The 26605-nt window shown below is 37.7% G+C and overlaps 1 protein-coding gene across 4 annotated transcripts in view; it reads left to right on the top strand.

Annotated features, from left to right (window-relative positions):
* The window catches only part of myo6b (myosin VIb), a 39349-nt gene that overhangs the window by 1119 nt on the left and 11625 nt on the right, over window positions 1–26605 (top strand). For 2 of the 4 annotated variants that reach the window (XM_034859223.1, XM_034859220.1), the window contains exons 2-26: window positions 2968–3115; window positions 7227–7296; window positions 7392–7465; window positions 7921–8050; window positions 8169–8274; window positions 8665–8720; window positions 8828–8925; window positions 9035–9199; window positions 9909–9989; window positions 11153–11161; window positions 12129–12309; window positions 13374–13518; window positions 14967–15124; window positions 15547–15638; window positions 16105–16177; window positions 17647–17774; window positions 18598–18693; window positions 19096–19266; window positions 21128–21166; window positions 21263–21356; window positions 22284–22414; window positions 22635–22712; window positions 22833–22962; window positions 24341–24431; window positions 25297–25447. In XM_034859223.1, coding sequence (XP_034715114.1) covers window positions 2999–3115; window positions 7227–7296; window positions 7392–7465; window positions 7921–8050; window positions 8169–8274; window positions 8665–8720; window positions 8828–8925; window positions 9035–9199; window positions 9909–9989; window positions 11153–11161; window positions 12129–12309; window positions 13374–13518; window positions 14967–15124; window positions 15547–15638; window positions 16105–16177; window positions 17647–17774; window positions 18598–18693; window positions 19096–19266; window positions 21128–21166; window positions 21263–21356; window positions 22284–22414; window positions 22635–22712; window positions 22833–22962; window positions 24341–24431; window positions 25297–25447 — 2664 coding nt within the window. In that variant the 5' untranslated portion in view covers window positions 2968–2998. The remainder of the gene's footprint in view (window positions 1–2967; window positions 3116–7226; window positions 7297–7391; window positions 7466–7920; window positions 8051–8168; window positions 8275–8664; window positions 8721–8827; window positions 8926–9034; window positions 9200–9908; window positions 9990–11152; window positions 11162–12128; window positions 12310–13373; window positions 13519–14966; window positions 15125–15546; window positions 15639–16104; window positions 16178–17646; window positions 17775–18597; window positions 18694–19095; window positions 19267–21127; window positions 21167–21262; window positions 21357–22283; window positions 22415–22634; window positions 22713–22832; window positions 22963–24340; window positions 24432–25296; window positions 25448–26605) is intronic. The other 2 variants (XM_034859224.1, XM_034859221.1) reach the window with 1 other exon arrangement.

Genomic DNA, 26605 nt, shown 5'->3' with positions numbered 1-26605 from the left:
ACACAGACTCTGTTCTTTGTAATAGGCAAATATTTTAAGCATCCTTTTTTTGTTATTTTTACAGTATAATGGGATATTTAAATCGTAGCGCAATGGGTGTAGTAATTTAAGCTTTTGGTGGTCATGTAGTTTTTAAAAGAGTGTATAGTATGTACATTCTGGATTAAACTTGGCCTGAAGTATGTAACTGTGGGAAAGCTTTGTCGTTATCACTCATATCACAAAGACGCTCTTGAAGATCTCCGAAGCCTTGATCTCACATTGGGGAAGTAATCTTTATCATCCCTCCTTCTGGGGCATTTTTTCAACTCCTGCTCATGTTTAAATGTTGTTTGATAACCAAATAATCACCACTGCCAAAATAGTATATGCCATCCATATAGTCTACACACACAACCAAAGTTTCTAAAAGTTACAGATGGGGCCTTTTCATCTGTTGCAGCCAGCTAAAGTAAATGTTGAGTTAGATATGTGTATTGACATGTAGTGACTGTAGCTTGCATCCTAGCGTTAAATCAATTGGCTTGCTCTTCTTTCTGCAACCACGTTTTTAGAAGCTTTTATCTTATTCAATACATTTTTACTATGAATCCAACAGACTAAATTTATGAGTTTGCTTCTCTCTAGTGTTTTTTTTTTTCTTTTTCTTTTTTCTAATTTTGACCTTGCCGGTGGGTTGGCCTTTTTTAATGTGTAAAATCATCCTCAGCTGTTGCCCCACCCTGGACAAAGACATCTATTGTAAACAAAGAGTTTTGCTTTATTTATGTAATAGTATTTATAATACAATTAAATAGTATTGACTGCAAACCAGGTTTTGTTGTTACAAGTAGTTACAAATCTTTTACATTATTATTGCCTTTTTGTTTTTTTTGCATTTGCAAAGGTGCATAGAGGTTCTCCAAAATCATCCTTCTTTTGTAAAAATTTAACATAGGCCTAGCTGTATTCTCTCTCCAGAAATAACACATTTAATTAAACGTTATTTAGAACATACGGACCTGTGGTTTTGCTGGGACAAGTAATAACAGTTCTCCACCAGCTGGAGCTTATATCTCCATTTTAATAGGATTACCACTTATTCCTTGTGTTTATTCACAAAGTCTTTCAGTTTTTTGTCAACTTAGCTGGAAAAGTAAATTCACAACCAACATCACACATATTTTCTAACAGAACATTGTGGTTCTGCCTCATCTAGGACCAAAAGAAAGACAGAAAAGCAGTGGAGATAGTCAAGACAGGTTATCATCTCCAGTCTAGGGTACCCAATACCTCAACACTTTGGAGGCAATGACTGAATTGCCTCTAAAAAATTGAGGATCAAAAAATCCACTTATTCAATACCCAGTTTCAAAACACAATGAGGAAATCCCATCAGCATCAGTGAGCCAATGAGCATACAGCAAGCTTCTACCAAGATCTAATAATGATGGTGATTGGCTGTCTAACGTTGTAGCGACATGCAGGAACAACTCCTGCTGCAAAATTAATACAAAAGATATGTGCCGTAATATGCAATATTGTAATTTCTTTTTGTTAAAGATATAATATATATAATAATAATAAAAATAATAATATTATAAAGTTGGTATAAAAAAAAATGTTAAGGAACCGGTATCAAAGTCACATCATTTGTATTGATACCAGTATTGGACAATTTTTAACAATAAACCGCCCTACTCTATTTGATCCCTTGGTTGGATCAACCATTTTGCTGAGTTGATGTAGTGTTGAACTTTGAGTCCATGTTAAAGTCCTCTCTTACATTTGACCTCAATCCCTGAAGCAAATGGGATACTCGGGCATAACAACAGCACTTCTGCTTTGAATAATTATGTGGTTGTAGGATTAACAGGCAAGAACTGGTAATGAAAATACAGTATATAATGTATAATTAAAACTCTTTGACATTTTTATTGTCAAAAGATTCGGACAGAATTATCCTCTTGGTTTTGCTCTAAATCTGCCAGGGTCCAACTGCTGATGTTAATTACAGAAAGAAGTTGTACAATTTTAACATACAGTTATGCAAAAATATCGTGGTTAAAAGAGCCATCTGCCGACATGTTGTTGTCTTTGTTTGACTTCCAAATTATACACAGATGGTTGATGGAACTCTGAACTTTCTAATTGGGAATTTGTTGCATAATAGTCAGTATGCAGAAAGTACTATACAAGGTACAGTTCACATCAAGATGTCAATAGTTTGATAGCGTTGTTTCAGGATTACCTGCCGTAGCTTGGCCACTGCACGGTCCAAGCATACACTGACAGACCTTAGATGCTTCATATTGGATTGTATGGCTGTGTACTTTATGTCAGGTAATTAAGGGTTGTGTTATCCACACTAGAGATTGCAGGACTTCCTCCAGTCCTTTCCCATTCATAAAACCTCTAATCTATCATAAGGAGGAATAACAAGTTAAAGTGAAGCAGACAGCATCAGTGGGGCACATTAGTAGGTTTAAGTCATATTTAACTACTTTGATAATAGCCTCCATGTCAATTAAATGCTTATGTTCACTGAGAAAAACATTTATTGCATTAAAAGGTTATCATGACTTACTTTGGTGAAGAGTCTGTGCTGTGGGGTGTGAAGGGATAATAAAGGACTAAAAATGCTGCCATGCAAATCCGGATCAGGTGCATAACAATAAAACAGAACAGTGACACTGAGAAATTACCCTTACAAGGGACAGGGGATGAATGTTTTCTTAAAGTAGATGTTAAATTAGCAGTGCTGACATCAATGTTTGTTTGTCAGCTGTGAAGAAAATGTAAAATACATATTGTGTAGCTAATAAAAGCCCTGGGGAGCAGGCACCAGCTTAGAAGTAAATTCAGTTTGTTTGAAGTATTTCAGAAAAAATGCAAAACTGTGTTTGGTTCTTTGCATAATCTATTTTAAAACACATATGTAATTTGCATTATACATGTTGCTTCTCTTCCCCTTTTGGTCTCTCCCAGTTGTGTGGTCGTGCTGGACTGGAAGTAAACCATGGAGGATGGGAAGCCAGTGTGGGCGCCCCACCCCACCGATGGGTTCCAGCTGGGGATGATAGTCGACATAGGAGCTGACACGCTCACCGTCGAATCACTAGACCAAAAGGGCAAGGTGGGTCATCACACATGCTAACAAGCAGGCACAAGCACTCATGCCAGCTTTCCATGTACAGGCAAAGTTAAGTCCAACTGGGAATATGGGTGAGGGGCTGGTGCTTGTTCTCCTTTCATGTGGCTCTGTTGGTATGATAATTGTTTATTCATTGAGTAGTTCTCATAAGTTGGGTGTTGATTGCCTAATATCAGGAGAGCGCTTACAACGTACACAAATGCATACGTTCGTAAGCTCATCTACTATATACAGTGGGGCTCAAAAGTTTGGGCACACCGGGTAAAAATTTTATATTAATGTGCATAAAGAAGCCAAGAAAAAAAGGAAAAAAAAACAAAGGCATCAAATGACACATTAGAATTTCGTATAATATGTCACAAAAAGTAAAATTTTATTTCCATCATTTACACTTTTAAAATAACAGAAAACAAAAAAATTGGCGTCTGCAAAAGTTTGGCACCCTGCAGAGTTTTAAGCATGTACTGCACCCCTTTTGGAAAGCTGAGACCTGACAGTGTCATGGATTGTTCTCAATCATCGTCTGGAAAGACCAGGTGATGTCAATTTTAATTTTTTAATATCATCTAACCTTGCCCCAACAATCAGCACCATGGGTTCTTTTAAGCAGTTGTCTAGAAAACTGAAACTGAAAGTAGTTGACACTCAAAAAGCAGGAGAAGGCTATTAGAAGATAGCAAAGCGTTTTCAGATGCCAATATTCTCTGTTGGGAATGTTATTAAGAAATGGCAGTCATCAGGAACAGTGGAAGTTAAAGCAAGATCTGGAAGACCAAGAAAATATCAGACAGAACAGCTCACAGGATTGTGAGAAAAGCAAGTCCGAATCCACGTTTGACTGTACAATCCATCCAGAAAGACCTGACAGACACTGGAGTTGTGGTACACCATTCCACTATAAAGAGATACTTGAACAAATATGGTCTCAAGAAAGAGTCATCAAAAGAAAACCTCTTCTACGTCCTCACCTCAAAAATCTGCATTTGAAGTTTGCAAATGAACATATAAACAAGCTTGATGCATTGTGGAAACAAGTTCTGTGGACTGATGAGTTTAAAATAGAAATTTTTGTCCGGAATTATCATAGGCAAGTTTGGAGAAGAAAGGGCACAGAATTTAATGAAAAGAACCTCTGTCCAACTGTTAAGCATGGAGGTGAATTAATCATGCTTCGGGGTTATATTGCAGCCAGTGGCACAGGGAACATTTCACGAGTAGAAGGAAAAACGGATTAAATAAGATTTTTGCAAATTTTGGACGCTAACTTGATGCCATCTGTGAAAAAGCTGAAGTTAAAGAGAGGATGGCTTCTACAAATGGATAATAATCCTAATCACACCTCAAAATCCACGATGGATTACATCAAGAGGCATAAACTGAAGGTTTTGCCATGGCCTTCACAATCTCCTGACCTCAACGTAATTGAAAATCTATGGATAGACCTTAAAAGAGCAGTGCGTGACAGACAATCGAGAAATCTCAAAGACCTGGAAGACTTTTGTTAGGAAGAATGGGAAAAGATACTGCAAACAAGAATTAAAAGACTCTTGGCTGGCTACAAGAAGTGTTTACAAGATGTGATACTTGCCAAAGGGGACAGTACAAGGTATCTGTATCATGGCCTGAATGGTGGCCAAACTTGTGAAGATGCCAATATTTTAGTTTTCTGTTATTTTGAAAGTGTGAACCATGGAAATAAAATCGGAAAAAAACTTTTTGTGACATATCATTTGAATATCTAAACTGTCATTTGATGCCTTTTGGAGATTTCAGTCTTTTCTTGGCTTCTTAATGCACATTAATACACATTTTTTAACTGGGGTGCCCAAACTTTTGAGCCCCACTGTAAAAAAGGCTTTCATGGAGAATTACAATGCCCTGTGTAAGAAACGGTTTTAAACGTAATCAATTTAAGGTAGAATGGTGCAACAGTGTGTAAAATATGAGAAACGTGAGAGACCACATGTACAGAGGCATGAATAAATAAAGAGAGCAGCAGCATGTGTGCTGATAGTGTTGCCTAGAGGGAGAGCTGCTCATTAGGAGGTAAAGGCCACCTGTTACACCTGAGCCGTCACGTGTCCCGCAGCTACTGATGTGTCTGATGTTTACAACAGACATGTACTGTAGCTTAGCAGTTGCCTCTGCATTTGTTAAGTTTGAAGTATTCTCACTACAGCTTAGGCCCTTAACAATTATTTAAAAATTGTCTAATTGCAACTGTTTTTACATTATCCTCATTTCTTTGTTTAAACCGTAATTAATTGCTAACATTAGCTAAGATCACAGGGCGTATACCTGTTAATGGTCATAGTCATTTAAGAAAAAAATACAGTGTTTTATAATAAAGAGGCGTGGTTTACAACATAGGCTGTGTACTTGTGGTATTAGATTATCTTGGTCATAACAATGATCTAACAAAACTTCAATTTGTTTGCAAAAGTAATACGTAAGTGAATGTTTTTTAATTGGATTTAAAGAGAAAATCATATTGTTTATTGCAATTATTTCCGAGTTAATTAAATACAGCAAAATTTGAATTGCTTCAGCTCTACAGTGCAGGCTTTTCTCACCTCAAACATTTTGGCTTGTTAAGGTTTAGCCACTATACTTAATAGCAGAGCCCTGGTACTGGAACAGCTATACATGGAATGCAATAACATTAAGAATCAAAATGGCCACTAGAAGAACGGTCTGTTACTAAGTTTGATAGCTTTACGTTTGTCTTGCTCTTATGTTTACAGAAGCGTATTGCTTCTTTGGTAAAAAGTCGTGCTCATAGGTATGAATTCTTTGTATCTGTCAATTCTTAGTATCTACTAATGTAGACAAAAAAAAACTTCTGTTTGCATTGCAATAGAGTTTCACCCTTTTTATCATTATTTTGTAACTTTTCTTAAGGTGTAATATTTTGAAGTTTTTACTTTATTTTAACCTCAAGATATCACCACTTACAAGAGACCTGCTGAGTCAAATTTCCATTTGAAATGAGCAATTATTTTTACCCAACTGACAGATGACGGCATAATATTAAGACTCAAAATACACTGAGCTTAACATGTAAATAAGATTGCAGCGAGTCTCGTTTGGAATACATGTGAACTTTGAATGGTCATGATCAGTTTATTGCAAGGGCATACACTCTATCCCATTCATTAAAGCTCTGAAAGTCTCATTGAGTGATCATTTACTGTAGTGTGGAGCTCATTAGGGCCTCAACTCGGTACACAACCCTCAGCCGGACTGCATCTTCTTCTTTGTCAATTTTATTGGTTAGACATTTCTCACATGGTTGCTATTGTTAATGGGCATGTCCAGAATGAGCAGGCAGACAAAGCAGATTCTGTTTATGCTTGCAGCCTGTGCGAGTAATAAACCATGCATCACAGCACAGACCGGGGCACACTCACACACAAGCAGTAGTATTGATAAAAGCAGTGTAATGAACATGTAAAGGGAGAAAAATATTATTGATTTATACTCTAGGGAATAACCAGACACAGTCATTGTTGAGAGGGGATTTGGGTTGTTTTTAATAATAAAGTGACTTGCTGGGTTCCTGGAAGATCAGCACAGAGCACCACCATCGTCTCTTCTCAACCACACACACAAACATAGACACACACACCGCATACACTCACATACTCACTCAGGTGTGCAGATCTGGTTGCCCTCCCACCAAATTATTTATTATCCTGCCATGTCTTCCCTTGTTTCTCTCACAGCCGGCTTGTTCCATTGAGTTTATTTCCATTAACTCAGACTCTTAAACAATAGAGTAAGAATATCAGTAACTAATTTAGCCAGGGAACATGTCGCTCCACACATCATTACTGTGATCTTTAACCATGATAAATGATTAATGTTTATGCATTCTTGCTTAGCTTTTTGTTATGCCCTAAAATGTCTCCCCCTTTTTTGGTGGTGCTAATAAACATTTGTTTTGTGTCATAAGCTTTTCAAAGAACACTGAATAATCTTGTACATAACGTTGGCAGGAATAAATAGAGACAGTGCCACTTGTAGCATGTCGATCTATCCTGGAAATTACATCATGTAAATGTTATGATAATGAAAACTGTTTGGGTTCCAGACCTTTCTTGCTCCGATGAGCCAAGTCTTCCCAGCAGAGGACGATGTCAACAAACATGTAGATGACAACTGTAAGTCAACACACAGTTTGCTGTTCATTTTCACACACGTTATTCGGAACAATGTCTATTTAATTTGTCTGATTTGTTTTTTCCTCTGTTTCCAGGTTCCCTTATGTACTTAAATGAAGCCACTCTTCTCAACAACGTCAGAGTGCGGTACAATAAAGACCACATCTATGTATGTTTTCTTCTCCTTCTCTACTAGTCTGCATTTGCACAAGTTTAAATCCTTGATGTGTCCCTGCAATGGCTTAAAGTCCCCACTATCCAGTTGCATCATAAGGAGATACAGTAACAGGTTGGAGGACAGCAGGGGAACGGATCTATATCCTTGTTTCCCAGGGGGAGAAGTACCAGGTGGTAAAGAGGGAAGGGGAAGCTAGAGAAGGGTCACAAAGTCAGACAGGCAAACCCAATCCTGATCGCAGTTGCTCACTTAGGAAATGAGGGGCAGCTGGTAGATGGGAAAAGCAAGACATGGAAACAAGTTAAGGTGTGTCTCAGCAGCATTCACTGGGATCGTTTTTGTCTCTGTTGTCTCTTATTTTTAAAAAAACACTTGTATTTTTGCTATTTATTATCTTTCCCTAAATGCAGTGAGACCAGTGATGCCTGTATTTATATTTCTCACAGACGTATGTGGCCAATATCTTGATAGCTGTGAATCCTTACTACGACATCCCCAAACTTTATGGATCTGACGCCATTAAGTCGTACCAGGGGAAGTCACTGGGAACTCTGCCACCTCACGTCTATGCTATAGGTGAGATCTAACTAGTAATCACCGTTAGGTGATCATATAAACAAAAAAAGGACAGAGTCGTATTTTTGAAACACATTGTTTTAGTAGTTTTTAGTGATGTTTTTTTTTTATGTCTTAGCTGACAAAGCCTACAGGGACATGAAGGTTCTCAAGATGAGCCAGTCCATCATAGTGTCTGGTGAATCTGGTGCTGGAAAGACAGAAAACACTAAGTTTGTCCTCAGGTATGAGTGGGAATCATCCCACAACTTTATTGCCCTTTACACTCTCCTTTGGTCCTCTCCCTTCTGATTGTGTGTCCACACAGGAGATATATAATAAACAGGTGTTAAAAATCAAATTTTCCCCTTTCTTTCCAAACCAAGACATTTTTATAGGTTGGAAATAGCTCACGAAAAATTACGAACTGTAAAGGTGGAAATACAACGTTAAACTAGCTAATTGCCAATTAAACTAGCAAAGGTGTAGCTGCTTTGCAAAGGAAGGCTGTTGTAGTAATCTTTAATGTTTGTAAAGTGTGGATTAGGTTTTAGCGTGAGTGTCTTTTTGCCTTTTAAACTTTTTTACCTCCTTAACATATAAACATAATAATCATTGTTGATGTCATCCTGTAGATATCTCACTACAACATATGGAAGTGGTCAAGATATTGACGAGAGAATTGTGGAAGGTAATATGAACCAAAAACTACCAACTACTAGTAACAATCTGTATTGTAGTATGTGCCATATTGCGACATTGTGATCCTGATTCTGTTTTTCAAATTTCAAATCTCAGCAAATCCTCTTCTTGAGGCCTTTGGAAATGCAAAGACAGTCCGGAATAATAACAGCAGTCGCTTTGGGAAGTTTGTGGAAATCCACTTCAATGAAAAGGTAATAGATTGTCACTGATTATGTTCTAGGTTGTTCTATAATTTTCTTTGTGTGGACCATGAATTTTAAAATCTGATTTTAAAACCCAATTCTTTTCTTGTCTTCCCAGAATGCAGTTGTGGGTGGATTTGTCTCTCATTACTTGCTAGAGAAGTCGAGGATTTGCATGCAAAGTAACGACGAGAGGAACTACCACATCTTCTACAGGCTGTGTGCCGGAGCATCCGAGGACATAAAGAAGAAACTGCACCTGGACTCTCCGGACAGCTTCAGGGTCAGTGGGCTTAGACAGTGCCATGTACACACACTATACTGAATTGGGAGCCAAGATCATTTCAACTGTGCCATTCTGAAGTGGAATTAAATTGAGGGGTGGTGGTATTTTTTCAAAGCGACAGAAATCATTTTCTAAATTATTATTTATGTGATTAAATGGACTTTTGAATTTTTTTTCTTAGTTGTATGCATTAGTTGGTAGTTCTATGGAGGACCACTAGATGTCACAGAAGCTTATTTGTAGTGATGTCAAGGGGTTCTCCCAAGTGAACTCAGTCACAAAATATTTCTCAATTGAATTATTTCCTTTTTAAATGCAATGATCAACTCAGCAGTGGCAAATTTGGAGGGGGGGCATTAAGGTGTTACCCCAACCTTTATTGTCTTTTACATGCTCTACAAAACAACACTTAACGGAACAACAAGCAGCTCAAGCTGTTCCTTTAGGTGGTTATCATAGTGTCATTATATCAGGTCCCTGAGGTGACACCCACATCAACAAAGGCAATTACTTCATGTGATCCACTACTAGTCAGCTGTGGAGCAACATCTGAACACAACAAAGTCAATCTTTTAGACGATGAAAATCAATACAGATATCCCCACTAGGTTTGCTTGCCACCAAACATTTATACTGTGTCTGAATTTAATTTTTCAAAACACTGATTACGTTTGAATGTATTTAAGTGGATGTTTTTCCATTACAGTACCTGAACCGAGGATGTACCAGATACTTTGCCAGTAAAGACGCTGATAAACAAATCATGCAGAACCGCAAGAGTCCCGAGGTAATATCACGTTCTGTTCTGGTTTACTCAGTATAACCTAATGCATGATTATTTTTAGACAATTTGGTGTTAAATTTGCCTACTTAACTTCAAGGACAACAAAGTATTAATTGTAATGCAATGCTTTTTGATTCTTTCCTGTGCAATCAATCCTTTAGATAGATGTACATTATTCTTTTTCAACAAAGCTTTAATTTAAAATACACTGGATTAAAAATATAAAATTCAAGACGTTTCAGTGTTCATCCAAACACCTTCATCAGTTGTAAAGTGTTCACAGGAAGTAAGTCTGGTCTTAATACACAACACCAGAAATACTTCCTGTGCACACTAAACAACTGATGAAGGTGTTTGGATGAACACTGAAACGTCTTGTAATTTATATTTTTTATCCAGTGTTTTTAAATTAAAGCTTTGTTGTAACTACAATTACCTGGATACATAAATTAATCTCCATATACGTTATTCTTTTTCTAATAATGATGGGCAAGCCATGACTTATAGCAAATCCCAGACACAAATTCAAGGGAAATTGGCTGCTCATGTGAAAGGACATACAGGAACTGGTCAATAAGAATAGTTCATGCCGAGATATGTGTTTAGGTCTGTGTATGTGATGAATTATGCATGACATGAAAAAGTACCAGTGTCTAACTGTCTGCAGGAGATGTGTAATAATTATCATGAAACAATAAGAAGAGGGTGACATGTTAGTCTCTCAGGGACTAATTATACACGTGCATTTTACTCATTGTTTTCTAAGATAGAATACTATCTTCTTTTATGCTAATCAAAGTTTGAGGAAAATCAAGAGAAATAGTGGTAAACAAAGGCGGTGCTTTCAGTTCTCTAGTAATGCAGCCGGGGGTTCACATGTTTCATTTATACTTTTTATATTTATAAGAAGCATTATTTTAGAGAAATTAGAACGAATTTAGAACCAAAACAATTTTAATGAAAGAAAGTTCAACAAAATATTTAATGTGAAAGGACCTTTATTTCTCTTTTTGTATGTGTTTACAAAATAGAAATATAACCATGACTAATTACCTAATAATCAAAACAATGTAAGTTCTGTGGTTGTGCAATTATTAATGTGTTGCTAATAAATAATATGTGAATTAATTCATCTGTGTATCCTTCCCCTTGTCCATGTTAAATAGGACAATAAGGTGATTTTTCTTTTCCTATCAGTGCGTTGTGCTGCTTGCTTTTATCCTGTGTTTTTCTAAAGTAAACACTGAGACTCTCAGGTTTTACATGCTGCTGTTTGTAGTCCAACAGGAAATAAGGGTGCATGCTTCCTCTTGCATCTGCATGTGGCTGTCAGGTTTGGGTGGGGTTGGGGCTGGATAGATACAATACACTATAATGGATGTTTGCCTACTTAGCTTTTTTCAGTCATACTTCACAGGCTGCACAATTATTTGAAATTTCCTATAGTTTACAGATAGTTAAAGATTGACGATTTGTTTTTTGAAAATAGTCGACACATAAATAAAACATTAAAAAAAGGTGCAATTAAAGACGTTTGTTCTTTCAATACAAAAACTGTGAAAGGTCTTATCTTACAGCATCACCAAGAGTATACATCCCATTATAATTGTGCAGCTCATGTTAATTATCACTGTATCTTGACACGCTGTGACAGTTCACACTGCATGCCTGATTGTTTTCTGCTGTCATCATACCCTGAGATATTACTAGATATAATATTGGCTCTTTTCTTCAATTGTATTAAATAAATATTTAATATAATATTATATTAATATTCTACAGTACTTGTGTCATTTGGAGACAAAGCTACTGTAGCAGGGCAGCCTAAGGTCATAGTGCTTGCTGTGTGCTGCTTGTGGAGGCTATTTTAACACATGTAAAATGTTTTGGTTTTTTGAAATGACAAAACATTTGTTATAGTTTAGGCTGTTTGGTCTCCTCCAATTCAACTTAAAATCAGATTTGCTCAGTATTTATGAACAATTTAATGAAGTTGCTAAAACGTAGAACATGCACACACAGATTAGCAATTGTGAATTGTGTCTTAATGTTAAAGTAAATCATGATTTAAATTGAATGCTCACACATTGTCCTATTCACTTCTGATCTCTGATTTTTCGGACTCACTCATGTATTTTGCAGCATCTACAGATCGGCGCTCTAAAGGACCCTCTTCTTGACGACCAGGGTGACTTCAGCAGGATGTGTGTGGCCATGAAGAAGATTGGGCTGGACGACACTGAGAAGCTGGACCTGTTCAGAGTGGTTGCTGGCGTTCTGCATCTGGGCAACATTGACTTTGAAGAAACAGGAAGCTCCTCAGGTGAGACAGATGCTGTAGTTATAAATATTTACGAGTCTCAGTATTTCAAAAGACTTTGTAGTTTTTGTGCGTTTAGCACTCTTTTGTTTGTTTTTACAGACACATGCTTATATCTGTTCATGCAAACCCCTAAAGCTGTCCTATTTATTTAGCTTGTCTGCTGCCAGAAATAAGAAAAGATATTCCTTTATTCTAGAGGGTTCTTCCCTTAAAAGGCCTACTTGGCAACATAGGTCAAAATATTAATTTTCAATTCCTTTGAAAACAGCTCATTTAATTCTTTTTTGAAAAGTATATATTTATTAGTTTTTTCAATAAATGTGAATTCCACATACACTCTCAGAAAATGAAGTACATAATTGTACCTTTAGGGGTACAATGGCTTGTCACTGGGGCTGTACCCTCAAGGGTACAAAAACTGTACCCTTGAGGGTTGCTTGGGAACATATATGTACCTTTTGACCCTCAAAAAGGTATATATTGTTCCTTGAGGTCCAACAATGAGCCCTATGGGGTACGTTAGTACAGATTGTACCTTGGGTGACAGAAATGGACCCCTACTGTACCCTTATTTCTGACAGTGTACAGTATGTGCGTTACAGTATTAGATCAATGTAAACTTTTGAAAAATAGCTCTGCTGTCCTTTGATGTTACCACTAGTTCCCTCCAGGGATTAACAAAGGTTTATCCTAAACGTTGATAAAGAGAAACAGTGTTGCCCTGGTAACCATGATCCTGTCGTTATAACTATACAATCAAAGTCTATGTGGATTAAATAATTATACTTTGAAGCTTTTCTTGAAGCCATTTCTACAGTTTCTCCCTCACTTCTCATTCTCATATACACCCACTGAACTGTTGATATCACACATTCACAGCTACAAGTTTTTGACCTTCATTCTCCCACCTACATACAGTAGATGACTATAAGACGTATTTCTGCTTATATTTGTAGCTTTGTAGCTGTGTCCCCATTGAGAGTTTATTTAGGAAGTATGGCTGATGCAAAGGGAGAGAAACCATTTCAGAACCACAGATTGTAATTGGCTTGTGTGGGTTTCAGGTGGTTGTGTCCTGAAGAATCAGTCAGGCCAGACTCTGGAGTACTGTGCTAATCTGCTTGGTCTGGACCAGGATGATTTGCGTGTCAGCCTCACAACCAGAGTCATGCTCACTACAGCAGGGGGCGTCAAAGGAACAGTTATCAAGTAAGGACAACAGTACTCTTGAAAGCGCTTCAAAGACCTGTGACTTTTTTTACAATTTTGTTGTTGTTGAGGAAGTTCCTTCAGATGTCACTGTCACAGTAAATGACAACTGAACTCTGTGTGAAGTCAGTGAATCCATGATAGTTCTGGAAATATCTCACAATCCTAGACAGATTAACTAACTAGAATTGAATCAACATGGGCAGTGACAGGGCAGTTGCTGCTGTACTGATTTCTACTGTCCTGCATTATTAAGTGAAGTATTAAGATGTTCAATATTGTGCAAGTCGATGTGATTAAATCCTGATACTGAATCAAGCCTTTTTATTTTAAGTGATCTGTGTTTCTGTCTAAATTACTCACAGCAAACCCCAGACACATAACACAAATGTAGAATGAGGTTGTGGTGACTTCTTTCAGGTTAAGAAGAGAATGAGGTGCAGCATTACTGGCACTGCTCCTCTGTACTTTGGTGATGATGTGGTGTTTGAGTGATGGGACCAGGTTTGATAAATGAATATTTCAGGAGGGCCAGATGCTGGCCTGGCCTGGAAGTGTTTTCTCCACATAAATAATGCAGCTTGTATCTGAGGAGGCAGGGGTGCATGGACACAGTACAGTAAAGGCTTAGTGTTTTGGGAAGAGGTGGAGCCAAAGGGGCCTGGCTTTGTCTTTGAGCCCCAGACAGATCAACCCTACCCCCGGCAGGTTGAGGGTTACAGGGAGGGGTGGTGGATGTGACAGTTTCCGGCAGCCTCTTAATAGTGTGCATATTAAACATTGAAATGGATGCCAGTCACTGAGATGAATTGTAAGGATCTCATGTGCTTTTTAAGATTTACCAAATGTAACTGATGTCATGGTGAAATGGAGAAAAGATTGCCTATTCTCTGGCTGAATAGGGTACCTTATAGCTTTGGTATAGATAGACTATTACCCTTTGTAATGGATGAGTTTGTGTTTTGTCTTATTAGGACTGGGTAGGTTGGATAGCCAAAGAAAAAGTAAGTACGGGTCTATCTTAACAAGGGATAGACCTTTTCGTTTAAAATTCCCCTTCTTACCAGCTGGGACAGGTGAGTTGAACTTTGGGTCACTGTGGAGCTGCACTCTGTCCATACAGTCAACCCCTCTGTTAATAATTTAAAAATAAATTGTGTTAAAGCGCCATTAGAGAGTCAAGTAGAGTTCAAGGTTCATATTTTAGTTTTAATACCTCATCGTTGGCTCAGAAACCCTCTTTTTAAAATGATTGCCTAACTTGACTATAGAGATCAAAAGGGGATCTATGCAGCAAAAAAAGTGTCACTTCATCACAGTTAAAGTTTTGCTGCCACATGAAAATTGGGTTGATTAGGGCAAAAAATAAAAATGAGAGGTTTAATAAGAGAGTAGCATGTCCCAGTTTCAGCATGTCTCTCACTGCCCCACTTTGTGTGTCCCTGCAGGGTGCCTCTTAAGGTGGAACAAGCAAACAATGCACGCGATGCCCTGGCCAAGGCAGTGTACAGCCGCCTCTTCGATCATGTTGTTAAACGAGTAAACCAGTGTTTCCCCTTCGAGACTTCCTCCAACTTCATCGGGGTGTTGGACATCGCTGGGTTTGGTAATAGAAGGCAGTTAGTGTTCAATGAAGTGTGGAAGTTTCAATGAAACTTACATACATACATACAATGTGTAAATTTAGCCTAACATGACTGATAACATAGCAAAATAAATATACATAAAAGCATGGACATATATGGAATTATGGATTTCTGAAATTTCACAGACTGCATTGAGCTAATTTTGTCAGTGGTTTGTTTAGAATTCAGTCCACTTGAGAAACCCTAGTTTGGGCAGCATGTTTCTTAATATGAGTACCCTAATGCATACACACCCACTTCATTACCAGGGCTCTTGCTTGAGAATTAATTTTCCCCGACTACATAATTAACATCGGCCTTGCAAAGATGGTCATTTTCTGAAAATTAATTGAAATATATATTTTTTTAAATCTGTGTCTTCTGTTTTTTTCCCTTCTCTTAGAGTATTTTGAACACAACAGCTTTGAGCAGTTCTGTATCAATTACTGCAATGAGAAACTGCAGCAGTTCTTCAACGAGCGTATTTTGAAAGAGGTGGGTGAGCAACGTGTAGACCAACGTGATTTGGTGTGGTTTACTTCTTTATCCTGAGAAACCTGGCATGTGATGTCACTCATAAACCAAAGGAGGAAGTGGTTGGCACACTAAGCTTCTTCTGTCTTTCTCATCTCCGTTTTCAAACTTATATTTTCTCACTATGTCTCCTGCGCTCTCTCCTTAGAATGCTAATTTCTCAGGGGACGTGATGAGATGTGTTTCTCTCTTGTGATCTCTTAACGTTGTTCCCTTCCAAGGTCTCTGATTAAGGTGCCACAATTCTGGTTTAAGCCTCTTTCTCATTATTTAAATCACGTATTGTTGTTGGTTTGCTGTTTATTGGTTATTGCTTTTTGAGGTGGATGATGTTCTGAAGCCACTTAGAAATAACATCATTTTATATCAACACTTTTTTTTAAATAGTTTTTAGCTAGATTTTTGACATGTGGCCTTTTCTGTGCAGGAGCAAGAGCTGTATCAAAGGGAAGGCCTGGGAGTGAATGAGGTGCATTATGTTGACAACCAGGACTGCATAGGTAAGATGGATGTTATCTTCACTCAAGGCAACCTGTCGATCCTCAAACTCCGCAGCTGTAACATTTCACTACTTCTCAAAAGTTTACTATATACCGGAAAAATGTTGCTGTTAAAAATAAAAATATACTCAGCCTTGGATACTACAAAATAAAAGTAAAAAACACAAAGCAGGACTAATAAGCTGATAAGATGTCTGACTCGGGCTGGTTTGGGACCGGAGCTGGTGTAGGAATGTGTGTAATATTATCTATTTGCATATGCATCTCGGGTGATCTTTAGAAGTGAAAAACAGGACCATCAAATGAAACTCAGGTGTACGGAGGTTGGTTAAAGTGGCACAGCTCACCAATATAGCATTTAGTTGGGCTATTTCTTGTGCTCTGGGCTCTACATCAGAGCAGCAAAAATACACCTGTTGTTGACAAAAATACAGAGATTGCATATCCATGTGTCTGAAGGGAGCAAGCGTGATGAGTATTTGTAGGTTTTATGGCCTCTTTTGTGCAACAGGAAGCCGACAAAATTACACCCCCTTGTTTTTGTTGTGTCTGTTCTCGAATGTATCCTCGAAAAAATGGAACAAAGTAGTCAATGTATCAAGGTAAAGCAGTTTGATTAGTATTTCAAAGGCTGTGATTATGCAGGTGGAGGTTAACTGACAGCCGTGAATAACATTTATGACTTGCAAATGACCGTTTGGGTTTGGCCATTAATTCATTCATCAATCTTCACGATTTATGCACAGGTGCTTGTTCATGCAAATTTTTTTCTGGGGTCCTTGGCTATTAGATTATATTCCAAACAGCATGCTGCATGAATAATTCAGATATATGGCTAAATGAGCATCCTGATGAGCATGTTTTATGCCTTGAATATTCACATCCAGGAACAGTAAACAGTTGAAATTTCCAATAAATGGCATAAATCATAAACGCATCAAGAAAAAACTAAATATTCAGTGCTTTTATAACTTCTGTATAATAATGGCCACGGCTTCCCAACTCACCTTGCTAAATATCTTACTAAGAATTTGTGTGTTCTGTTCCACCTAAACCAGTTCAAGTGTCTTGGAAATGTTGCCAGTTTGGACATGTCAGGGTTTTGTCAACTATCATGTAGCGTCTTAGGCTTTATTTTTCATATTGGTACTTCATTACACATTTTATAGATGGACTCAAACATGAATCATAATAATCCACAGCTATTAAGGAAGAAGCCAAGGCGCTCGTCTTTTACGAAAAATATATATGAAATGCCTTTAATGCATCTGGCACATTCTAAATAGAAAAAAATAAAAGATGAGTACCTAAGCTTCTTTCTTGTTGTCTATTGGATATGTTCATGCCCTCTACTAAAGAGCACCGCCTTTTTATTACTAATATAAGTTCCAAGAAGCTCTCCAATCAGTCCTTCCTTTCTTAATGAATCATAATTATGTTGCGGATACACATACAATTGTTGTTTCCAGACCTAGTGGAAGCAAAGCTGGTGGGAATTCTGGACATTTTGGATGAAGAGAACCGTCTCCCTCAACCCAGCGACCAACACTTTGCTCTGGCTGTTCACAGCAAGCACAAAGACCACTTCCGGCTGACGGTCAGACCTCTTGGCTGTGCTCTCCATTCCTCTCCCTCCCTCTCTCGCCTTTCACCATGTTTCCTATTCTCTCTCTCCTTCTGTCTTTGCTTTCTCTCCAGCATGCTGCTTTTATTCTCTTTCTTATTCCACAAAGTTCTTTTCTGAGACCAGGCAGCGGTGTAACTGCACATTGGTTTTGTCATTGTGATCATTTTTACTCTGCCTGTATTTTAAACCGCAGTGTTGTGAATGATGCACAGTCGTGATCCCTCCCTTTGTCTCTTTTGTCTTTTGTCCGTCACTCTCGCCCTATATCTCTGCAAGCATGAAATCCTTTTAGAAATGTAGCCTTGACACTAATTCAAGTTTAAGAGTTTAGAGTTAGAGTTGGCTTGCTGCAGCCACACTCTACTGCAGGGAAAGGTATTGCTCAAGTAAAGATTATTCTACACATTTAATAGAGTGAAAGACATTAATTGTAATCTAAAGTGCTTGAGTATTATGTGAGCTAAAAATTCTGCTAAACAGTTTTACACTTTAACAATAATTTATTATGCTTCTTCTGAAGCCAATGAAGCTTAAACATGCTGGATTTCTGGGTTCCTTAACAATACAAGAAATGATAATAAAGTTTGTGAGAATATGTATTCCATAATTTCATACTTTTTAGCCTGATTTCACTTCACTGGAAAAGTTTCATTCTTTAAACCAGCCTTCCTCACTCTCTCTCACTTTGCTTGTGTCACTGCTGTAGAGGATGGATAGGATTGGAGTTAAGTCAATTTATATGTGTTTTAGATCTGTCATTTAATACGATTAGCTTTCTTCCTCTCCTGCTTAGGTTCCCAGGAAGTCAAAGTTGACCATTCACAGGAATCTCCGAGATGACGAGGGCTTTATCGTCAGGCACTTTGCTGGAGCAGTTTGCTATGAAACTGTAATTAACTCAGATTTTATTATATAGGGATGTTTGGGCTAGTTGATATACACCAAATCCAGTAATGCAGTAGAACATTTTTTTTACAAAACAACTCTATTAATAATATGTCCTACATAGTTACCCCTTACACAAGACAGTGAAGTTACTATAAAGCTAACTAAAACAGTCAACAAACAAAGCAAATTAGATTAGATTAAGTAATACACTAATTGTTCCAACATTTTTGTTGCCCTAGTACAAATGTCACCATGCATCTTTTACACTTAAACATTTTGATTGGTGTGTGTGTTGTATGCTGCAGGAATTGAAGCACTCTTCAGTTTTTTTTTGCATTTTGTTCATCTATTTGAAAAAAGTCTGCCATTACATAAAGGTAAGCATTTGCGTTTGTGTCCACAGAGTCGGTTTGTGGAAAAGAATAACGATGCCCTCCACATGTCCCTCGAGGGCTTGGTGTCCGAATCGAAAGACAAATTTGTTCGAGAGCTCTTTGAGAACTCAATCACCAACAAGGACTCCAAGCAAAAGGCGGGCAAACTGGGATTCATCAGCGTTGGCAACAAGTTCAAGGTCAGAGTTAATGTTAAAGGTTTGTCATTTTGGATTGTTAGACAAAGTCCTTTAACATAACCCTAATTGAATAATGCTTGTTGTTAGTTTATGACAACACCTTTCAATTTCACTACCCGCAAATAATAAAAAGCCAATACAATTTTTTGTTTCATACTTCTCATTAATTCACTGAATTTTAACTCTAAGATGCGACAACTTAGTATCTTTTTAAATTTGAAAGTCTTTCACTGTGAAAGACATGGAAATGATACTGCTGACTTAGTAAAACAGGCTTTTCCTTTGTTTTACCAAACCTGTCAGAATGTGTGCTCTCGACTACCTAATAATTTTCTGACTTTGCGGGACAAATCGGACAAAGGCATTAATAAAAAACATATAAAATAGCGTTCTTTTCACTGTTAGTCTTGTTTGCTGTTACAAGTCATTTTTGATCATCAGATGAAAAATCACACAGTTTCAGAAACATGTGAAAGCTACATATATAGTCAATTTTATTGAATAAAGTTTTGTATAGATTTTGGTTAGTACATAGTCCAAATTAAAGATGAAAAACATAAAACTTATTAAATATTTGGTTGTCAAGGAATTTTGCAAAATTATGTAGATGTACTGTCTGACATACAGAAATCTTCTGTGTAAAAGTTTGTGAGATTCAGTTCACAATACTCTTTTATCTTTTAGCTTCTTTTCAGACTTTTCTAACTCTATTCTCCAGACCTTCACCTTTTCTTTTCATTCCTCTTTCTCTTCCCTTCAGGGTTCCCCTCTCTTAGATTTCCACTAGTCTCCTACCTCTTTTCTCAGAGAAAACATTCTTTGGTGAATAAAGCTGGATGAAGTCAGCTTGAGGTATGAAAGAAAAGAGTTGGAAAACATGGCGAGTGAAAAGAAAATAAGAGAAAGAAAGAATGAAAAATTCTGGGATTCACACACAAGTGTGTTGAGCAAGGCAAAAAATCCAAAACTTCCAGCTGTTGGTTTTATATTTCAGGGGCAACCAAAAAATCTAACTCCAGCCTCAGATTTTAAACTTCTTTATGAATAATGTAGCTTTTTTTCTTCCATCACTAATGCACAAGACATGGACCCAGCACAAATATGATGCATGTGTTTCAAAAAAACTCAAATAGGCAGAATGTGTTAAATGGAGAGGAAATGTAGGACTTGTTGTCATTTTCCACAGTTGGAAACATGTTAAGATAAATATAATCTGTTAAAATGAGCAGTCTGTAAAATGTGATGTAACAAAAAAAAAGTGATTTGGCACAGTGCTAAACTGCTTTGGATCCTATTGGAAGGGTAGAGAGGGACTATGTTGTGTTGATTGGTAATTATCTGAGCATACAAAAATGCCGTGTCCCCCAAGGCTCCATTCTCAGGCCTCTTCTGTTATCTGCATGCTCCCTCGAGTAAAGGTCATAGAAAACAACAAGATATCTTTTCATAAATATGCAGACGACCCCGAATTTATGTCTCAATATCCCCAGGTGATTGAGTTTGTGCATTGAACAAATCAATGATTGGATGTGCCAAATTATTACAGATTTTAATCTTCTATTTTACTTTGTTTTAATCCTTTTAAATCCTATGTGTGTATCTTTTTTATATTTTGTACCTTGTGTCTCTTGTATATCTTGTCTTAATGCCTTTTATGTTTTAGGGAGAGCAATTTCCTTGTTGTTGAAACATGCTTTACAGATACATTTGCTTTGCCTTTAACTCTAGTTGCTCGCTTCCTTACCTGTGGTGAGGATATGTGTCACTACAACCTAATTTAAAATGTCTATCTGGACTACCTTTTTCACAAACATTAAAATAAATCACAAAACATTTCCTTTTGGTCTGCTTGCACACACAGACCCAGCTGAACCTGCTGCTGGAAAAACTTCGCAGTACTGTGAGTAATATGTCATCTTCATTGTATATTTTACTGTAAAGCTTTTTGCTTTTCTGCTCAAAATCAATAAGTAATTATTAATCTTTGTGTGCATAGGGCTCAAGTTTCATCCGCTGTGTAAAACCCAACCTGAAGATGGTCAGCCACAAGTTTGAAGGAGCTCTGATTCTCTCACAGTTGCAGTGCTCAGGTGGGAGCAAAAATGTACAAAATGTGTTATTGGGTTTTGAAAAATTTGTCAAATATACAACTTATCATTTTGAGGATGAGTAAATTATTGATTTTATTATTCTAAAAGATTACTAAGGATATCTTTACCCAAGATAGCTCTACTGCTAATGGAGCAGGATGACCCCACTTACAGTGTATGTAATACAGGAGATGGACAACCATAGTCAGAATAATAATAATAAAATCATAATATGAATATAACATACCCAAGAACCTCAGAATTTACCTAAATAATGGACCTTTCTCCAAAAAGGAAAGGTTCCAAGTTTAGGGAATGCAAGATATGTCAATTTACATTACTTCCTACAGCTTTCCACAAACGTTGAATTATATTAAACTGTTGTGACTGAAAAAAACTTTGGTAACATTTGATTTATATTATATTTCAGTTCAGTTTGTCCTGGTTTGACATACTGCACTGCACACTGTCATCTTGTCTTGGACCGTTTCCTTGTCACATGATGTAATTTTGACCTTTTTGTAAATGTTGTACCTGCACTTGGGTCCATGGACAATGATGGAAGTGGAAGTCTGTAATTTGCTTCAGGTTGCCAATTTATGTATTTTGACATCAGTGCATACTGCTACTGTAATTGATGCCAAACACACTTTGGGATTGTGATTATAATAAAGTAACAATATTCTTTCATGCAGTTACCTCTCATGTAGAAATGCAATTAGTCTCACGTGCACACACACATATATTGACGAACAAATAAAAATAAAACTCACACACACACACAGACATTGATAAAGTACTTCTCGGGGATAAAACAGAGTAGTGTATGCTGCATGTAAACTAACAGATTTGAGCCTTTTTGTTAAATTGTCAGTCATGTACATTTTATGGTGTACTTCAAAAGACACTGGTTTTTTTCTTGATTAGGAATGGTGTCGGTGTTGGACCTGATGCAGGGGGGTTTCCCCTCCAGAGCCCCCTTCCACGAGCTCTACAACATGTATAAACAGTATATGCCTGACAAGCTCACACGCCTGAATCCACGACTCTTCTGTAAGGTGGGATTACATGGATTGAATAGTTTTCTCCTTCTTGGTCGAAAAGCAAAGTGTACCGTTGGTTTAAGATAATTATTTTTAATTGATTTAAAATAAAGTTATGTAAAAAAAAAAAAAAAAAAAAAAATCTCAACCCTGATGCATTTAGGAATGATTGGTTCCCTACATTCCTACAAAATATATTATTTCTGTGCCACTGACTGGGAATTTGTCTTTGTAGGCTTTGTTCAAAGCTCTGGGACTAAATGACAATGACTTCAAGTTTGGATTGACCAGAGTGTTCTTCCGACCTGGAAAGGTACAGAAGTGATTGTGCGTTAATGTTAGTGCAAGTCATTGTGCAGAATTCTACAAATAAGCCTATGTCTCAATCTTCAAGGATCATAGCTTGATTTTTGTGTTTGTGTACCTGCATCAGTTTGCTGAGTTTGACCAGATCATGAAGTCCGATCCAGAACACCTTGCAAAGCTGCTGAAGAAAGTCAACCAGTGGTTGTTGTGCAGCTGCTGGAAGAAGGTCCAATGGTGCAGCCTGTCCGTCATCAAACGTGGGTTGAATCCACAGAACAACAGAGCTTGTGACGTGTGACTTAAGCAGCCTCCATATAAGTATCTGCAGTGTAGCTTAAGAATGATTTTGATTGTCATGAATTTCTATTTTGCCGTTTCTCTTATGGTTGGTCTGTGGTCTAACTTCGGTGTCCAGATCACACTTGGTCTAGACGTTGAAAAAAATATGTACTCGACTGGTTTAAAGTCTTTTCAGAGACTCTTCCTATAAAGTCATGAATTAACTTCCATTCATTAGCAATTAGAAAATATATCATCAATATGCTGCTTGGCTCGAGTCAGTCCTTTCTAGAAAGGTGACACTGGTAAAAACATATTGGACTCTCCAATATGCCTCCATAGCCACATCATATGAGTCTTCTAAACAAAACTGCAAATTAAAAAAGAGCAAGTTATTTTATTAGTTAAGCTATTTCTTAAACTAGTTGATAATAATGTATTAGATGCTTTGTGCATCTAATACATTATTTGTTGCAGCCTTGAGCAATATGGAATAGTACGCTGAAAGCAGTTCCTTGAAGCATTACTCTGTGTTTCAAGTTATTGATATTCAGCCTTTAATAAAGTGTCGGCTGGCTTCTCCTTATTTGTGTGAAAGCATCAAATGAAATTGCGTTAGTTATAGCATAACACTGCCTCTGCTTGACCACACATTTGTGGCGTAAATGACCGAAGGACAATTATGTGCCTGGTGCTGGTCATTTATTTCCTTCAACACCTTACCTTATTATCGCTGTGTGTGTGTGTGTGTGTGTGTGTGTGTGTGTGTGTGTGTGTGTGTGTGTGTGTGTGTGTGTGTGTGTGTGTGTGTGTGTGTGTGTGTGTGTGTGTGTGTGTGTGTGTGTGTGTGTGTGTGTGTGTGTGTGTGTGTGAAGAAAGAAGCATGCACAGCGGTCGGACATAATTCTGCACTACTTTTTTTGTGCCTGATGATCGATATTACTCATTATAGCAGTTTATACATAGCTGTAACATAATTAGCTAGAGCATAATTTAAGCTTTAACTTTTCAGTTGCATTTTTCTCATACCTGTCTAATATTTATATTTTAATGCATAGTTTGTTTTCATAATGTCTAAGAAGGGCATTTTTGAACTATTTCCATGGTATAGTGTAGATGACCATATTCATGCACTGAAGAAGTATGTCAATTATGTAGGAGTTGGGAACGGCAATGATTTCAAATCTAGACGTTGTGAAGATGAATATTTGTCTCCATTAAGTATTTTCCTATATTTAGTATTTTTTAGGGCCTTTATTAGAGATACATAGTAAAGAAATGGCAGATCACCACTATAAGTATTTTGATACATCTTTGTTTGAATCTTCTTCCTTTTTTTCCCCCCATCGTCAACAGTTCGGAACAAGATGAGTTACAGAGCTCTGGCCTGCATTAAGATACAGAAAACTGTCCGCATGTGGTTGTGTAAGAGAAAGCACAGGCCACGGTGAGTCTCCTGTTGGTTCTTGTGCCCAGCACACATACATTGCATTTTCACTGTCTTTGTCCATGTACTGTGCTTTTATCTTTTACCCTGTACTCTTTTGTGCTTTTTATTTAGACTGATTCACGCTTGGTGGGTTTTGATGGCTTTCCCATATTGTGCATTTAGGATTTCAAATCAATCTAGAAAATCATCTATGGAGAAATGACATTTTACTGCACTGCTTTGGGAAATACTGTATGTCTTGCTGTATTGGGTTGCATTTGGAAAAATTGCTCTTGTGAACCCAGCCATCCAGATGATGGGTTTTCAGATTCCGTTTTTGAGAATCAGATTTTGATTGTGATTGGCAGTCCAGTATGTGTACGGATGCAAGAGGAAATGTTTTATACCAGGCCTCCACCCACACCCCCTTTATCCTCATTATAGCCAGGAAGTAGAGATGGGGGGTAACTTGGAACACGGTCACGCTGTCTCGGAAATATGAACAACATTTCTCCCAACTGTGAGGCAAATCCATACCTCTGATATTGGTCTGCTAGTCAAATGTGATTTCTTACTATGATCAGATAGTCTGGGTTTTCTTGTTTTCTCAAATTACATTTGAGCGGAATAATTTATGTTTATGCCCTCGTGTCCAAAAGTCCCCAAAAATGTTTTAGCGGAGGGGAACAGAGAGGGACTTAAAGGTATATATTGTTTGTATGATATACCTTAACAATTAACACAAGGACACAGGATATCACTAATGCCTCAGTTGCACCTAATCACTTTTTTAATATGTTCATCACCTCTTTTAAGCAGCCTTTTGCCCTTTTTTGTAATGACATTTTCATGTGTAAATTTGCATTTTTTCCTTCTCTCATAGCATTGATGGCATGGTAAAGGTTCGAAACCTCAAGAAACACATGGAGCGGGTCAACAAGGTGGTGAACGGGCTAAAGGAGGGAAAACAGGAGATGGCCAAACAGGTTCAAGAGCTGGCTGGATCCATAGACACTCTGTTAGCAAAGATAAAGGTGAGTCTGTGTTCACTTCTTTCATATAACCCAAGGTGTTTTTTAAAGTAGCTCATGTCAACGGTTTTTCAGATACTTTGAGCATGATACAATGTGAGGGATACAACATTTAGCTGTTCGCCTTCATATGTGTTTATCTTGGGGAAGATTTTTCAGAGCACATTCCTTGCTTTAGGCATGACTGCCTCAGATGTTCTTTCACACCAGTAGCTCCCTGGCACAAGCAGTCTTCTCCTGTTCTATACTATGCCCTTTCCTAAGTGTGCTGTGCCCTTTTCTCACTCTGTCTATTTTAGAATCAATATTTTCAATCACCTCAGGATAAAAAGAAGAGCTAGGTGAAGAAAAAAATCCTCTCTTCTCCAATAATACAATTTAGAGGATCTGTTTTGCTAAATTATCAAACTTGGTTAGTGAAATCCCAGCTCTCCCTGAGCAATAAGCATCCGTCTTATTGGACCCTGTAGGTATGGCAAATCATCACAAACACATGCACATGCTATCCAGACATCTTGGCACTGACTTCCCAATAGTCTTGGTTTTCTGTATGCAATCAACAGGTATGATTAGAGTGCTCATTGGTTTCTTAAAGTTATCCTGACTTATACTGAAGCACCTTGCTCGCACACCATAATCAGCCTCTCCCGCTCTCTTCCTCTGTTAGCATATTAGCTATCCCACTGTTGACACTCATGGTGTACTGATTGCTCAGAAATTACTCCTGGCACGGCGTTTCAGAATGAGTAATGCATGAGATGCCAATGGCTGTCATTCAGACTATACGTTGGGGACAAGACATTGTCATCTTCCCTCCCTCTGCCACTGTTAGAGACTCACTCTAATGAATCTTCACAATACGGTGACCTCTTCTCCCCCTGCTGATTGTCTGACAAGTATAGTGGGGGATCGAGCATTTTGGCTGCAGTGTGCAAGTGACAGTCACAGTGTCAGTCAGTGTCTTCCCTTGTTGCCACATGGGAAGGTTGTGCAATAGTAACAGTGGAGTATATGCCAAGTCAGGCTATAAGTGCACTCTGTGTCACTTCTTGAAAATGTTCCCTCCCCATGATTAAAAGTAAACAATCTGAATCAAATTAAGAATATTCATCCTGATGGAATATCATCAGTTTTTATTGTTGATGAAACCATATTGGTATT

This window comes from Etheostoma cragini, chromosome 20 (assembly GCF_013103735.1).
Source record: "Etheostoma cragini isolate CJK2018 chromosome 20, CSU_Ecrag_1.0, whole genome shotgun sequence".
Lineage (NCBI taxonomy): Eukaryota > Metazoa > Chordata > Actinopteri > Perciformes > Percidae > Etheostoma > Etheostoma cragini.
This window is presented reverse-complemented; position numbering and strand designations above follow the sequence as displayed.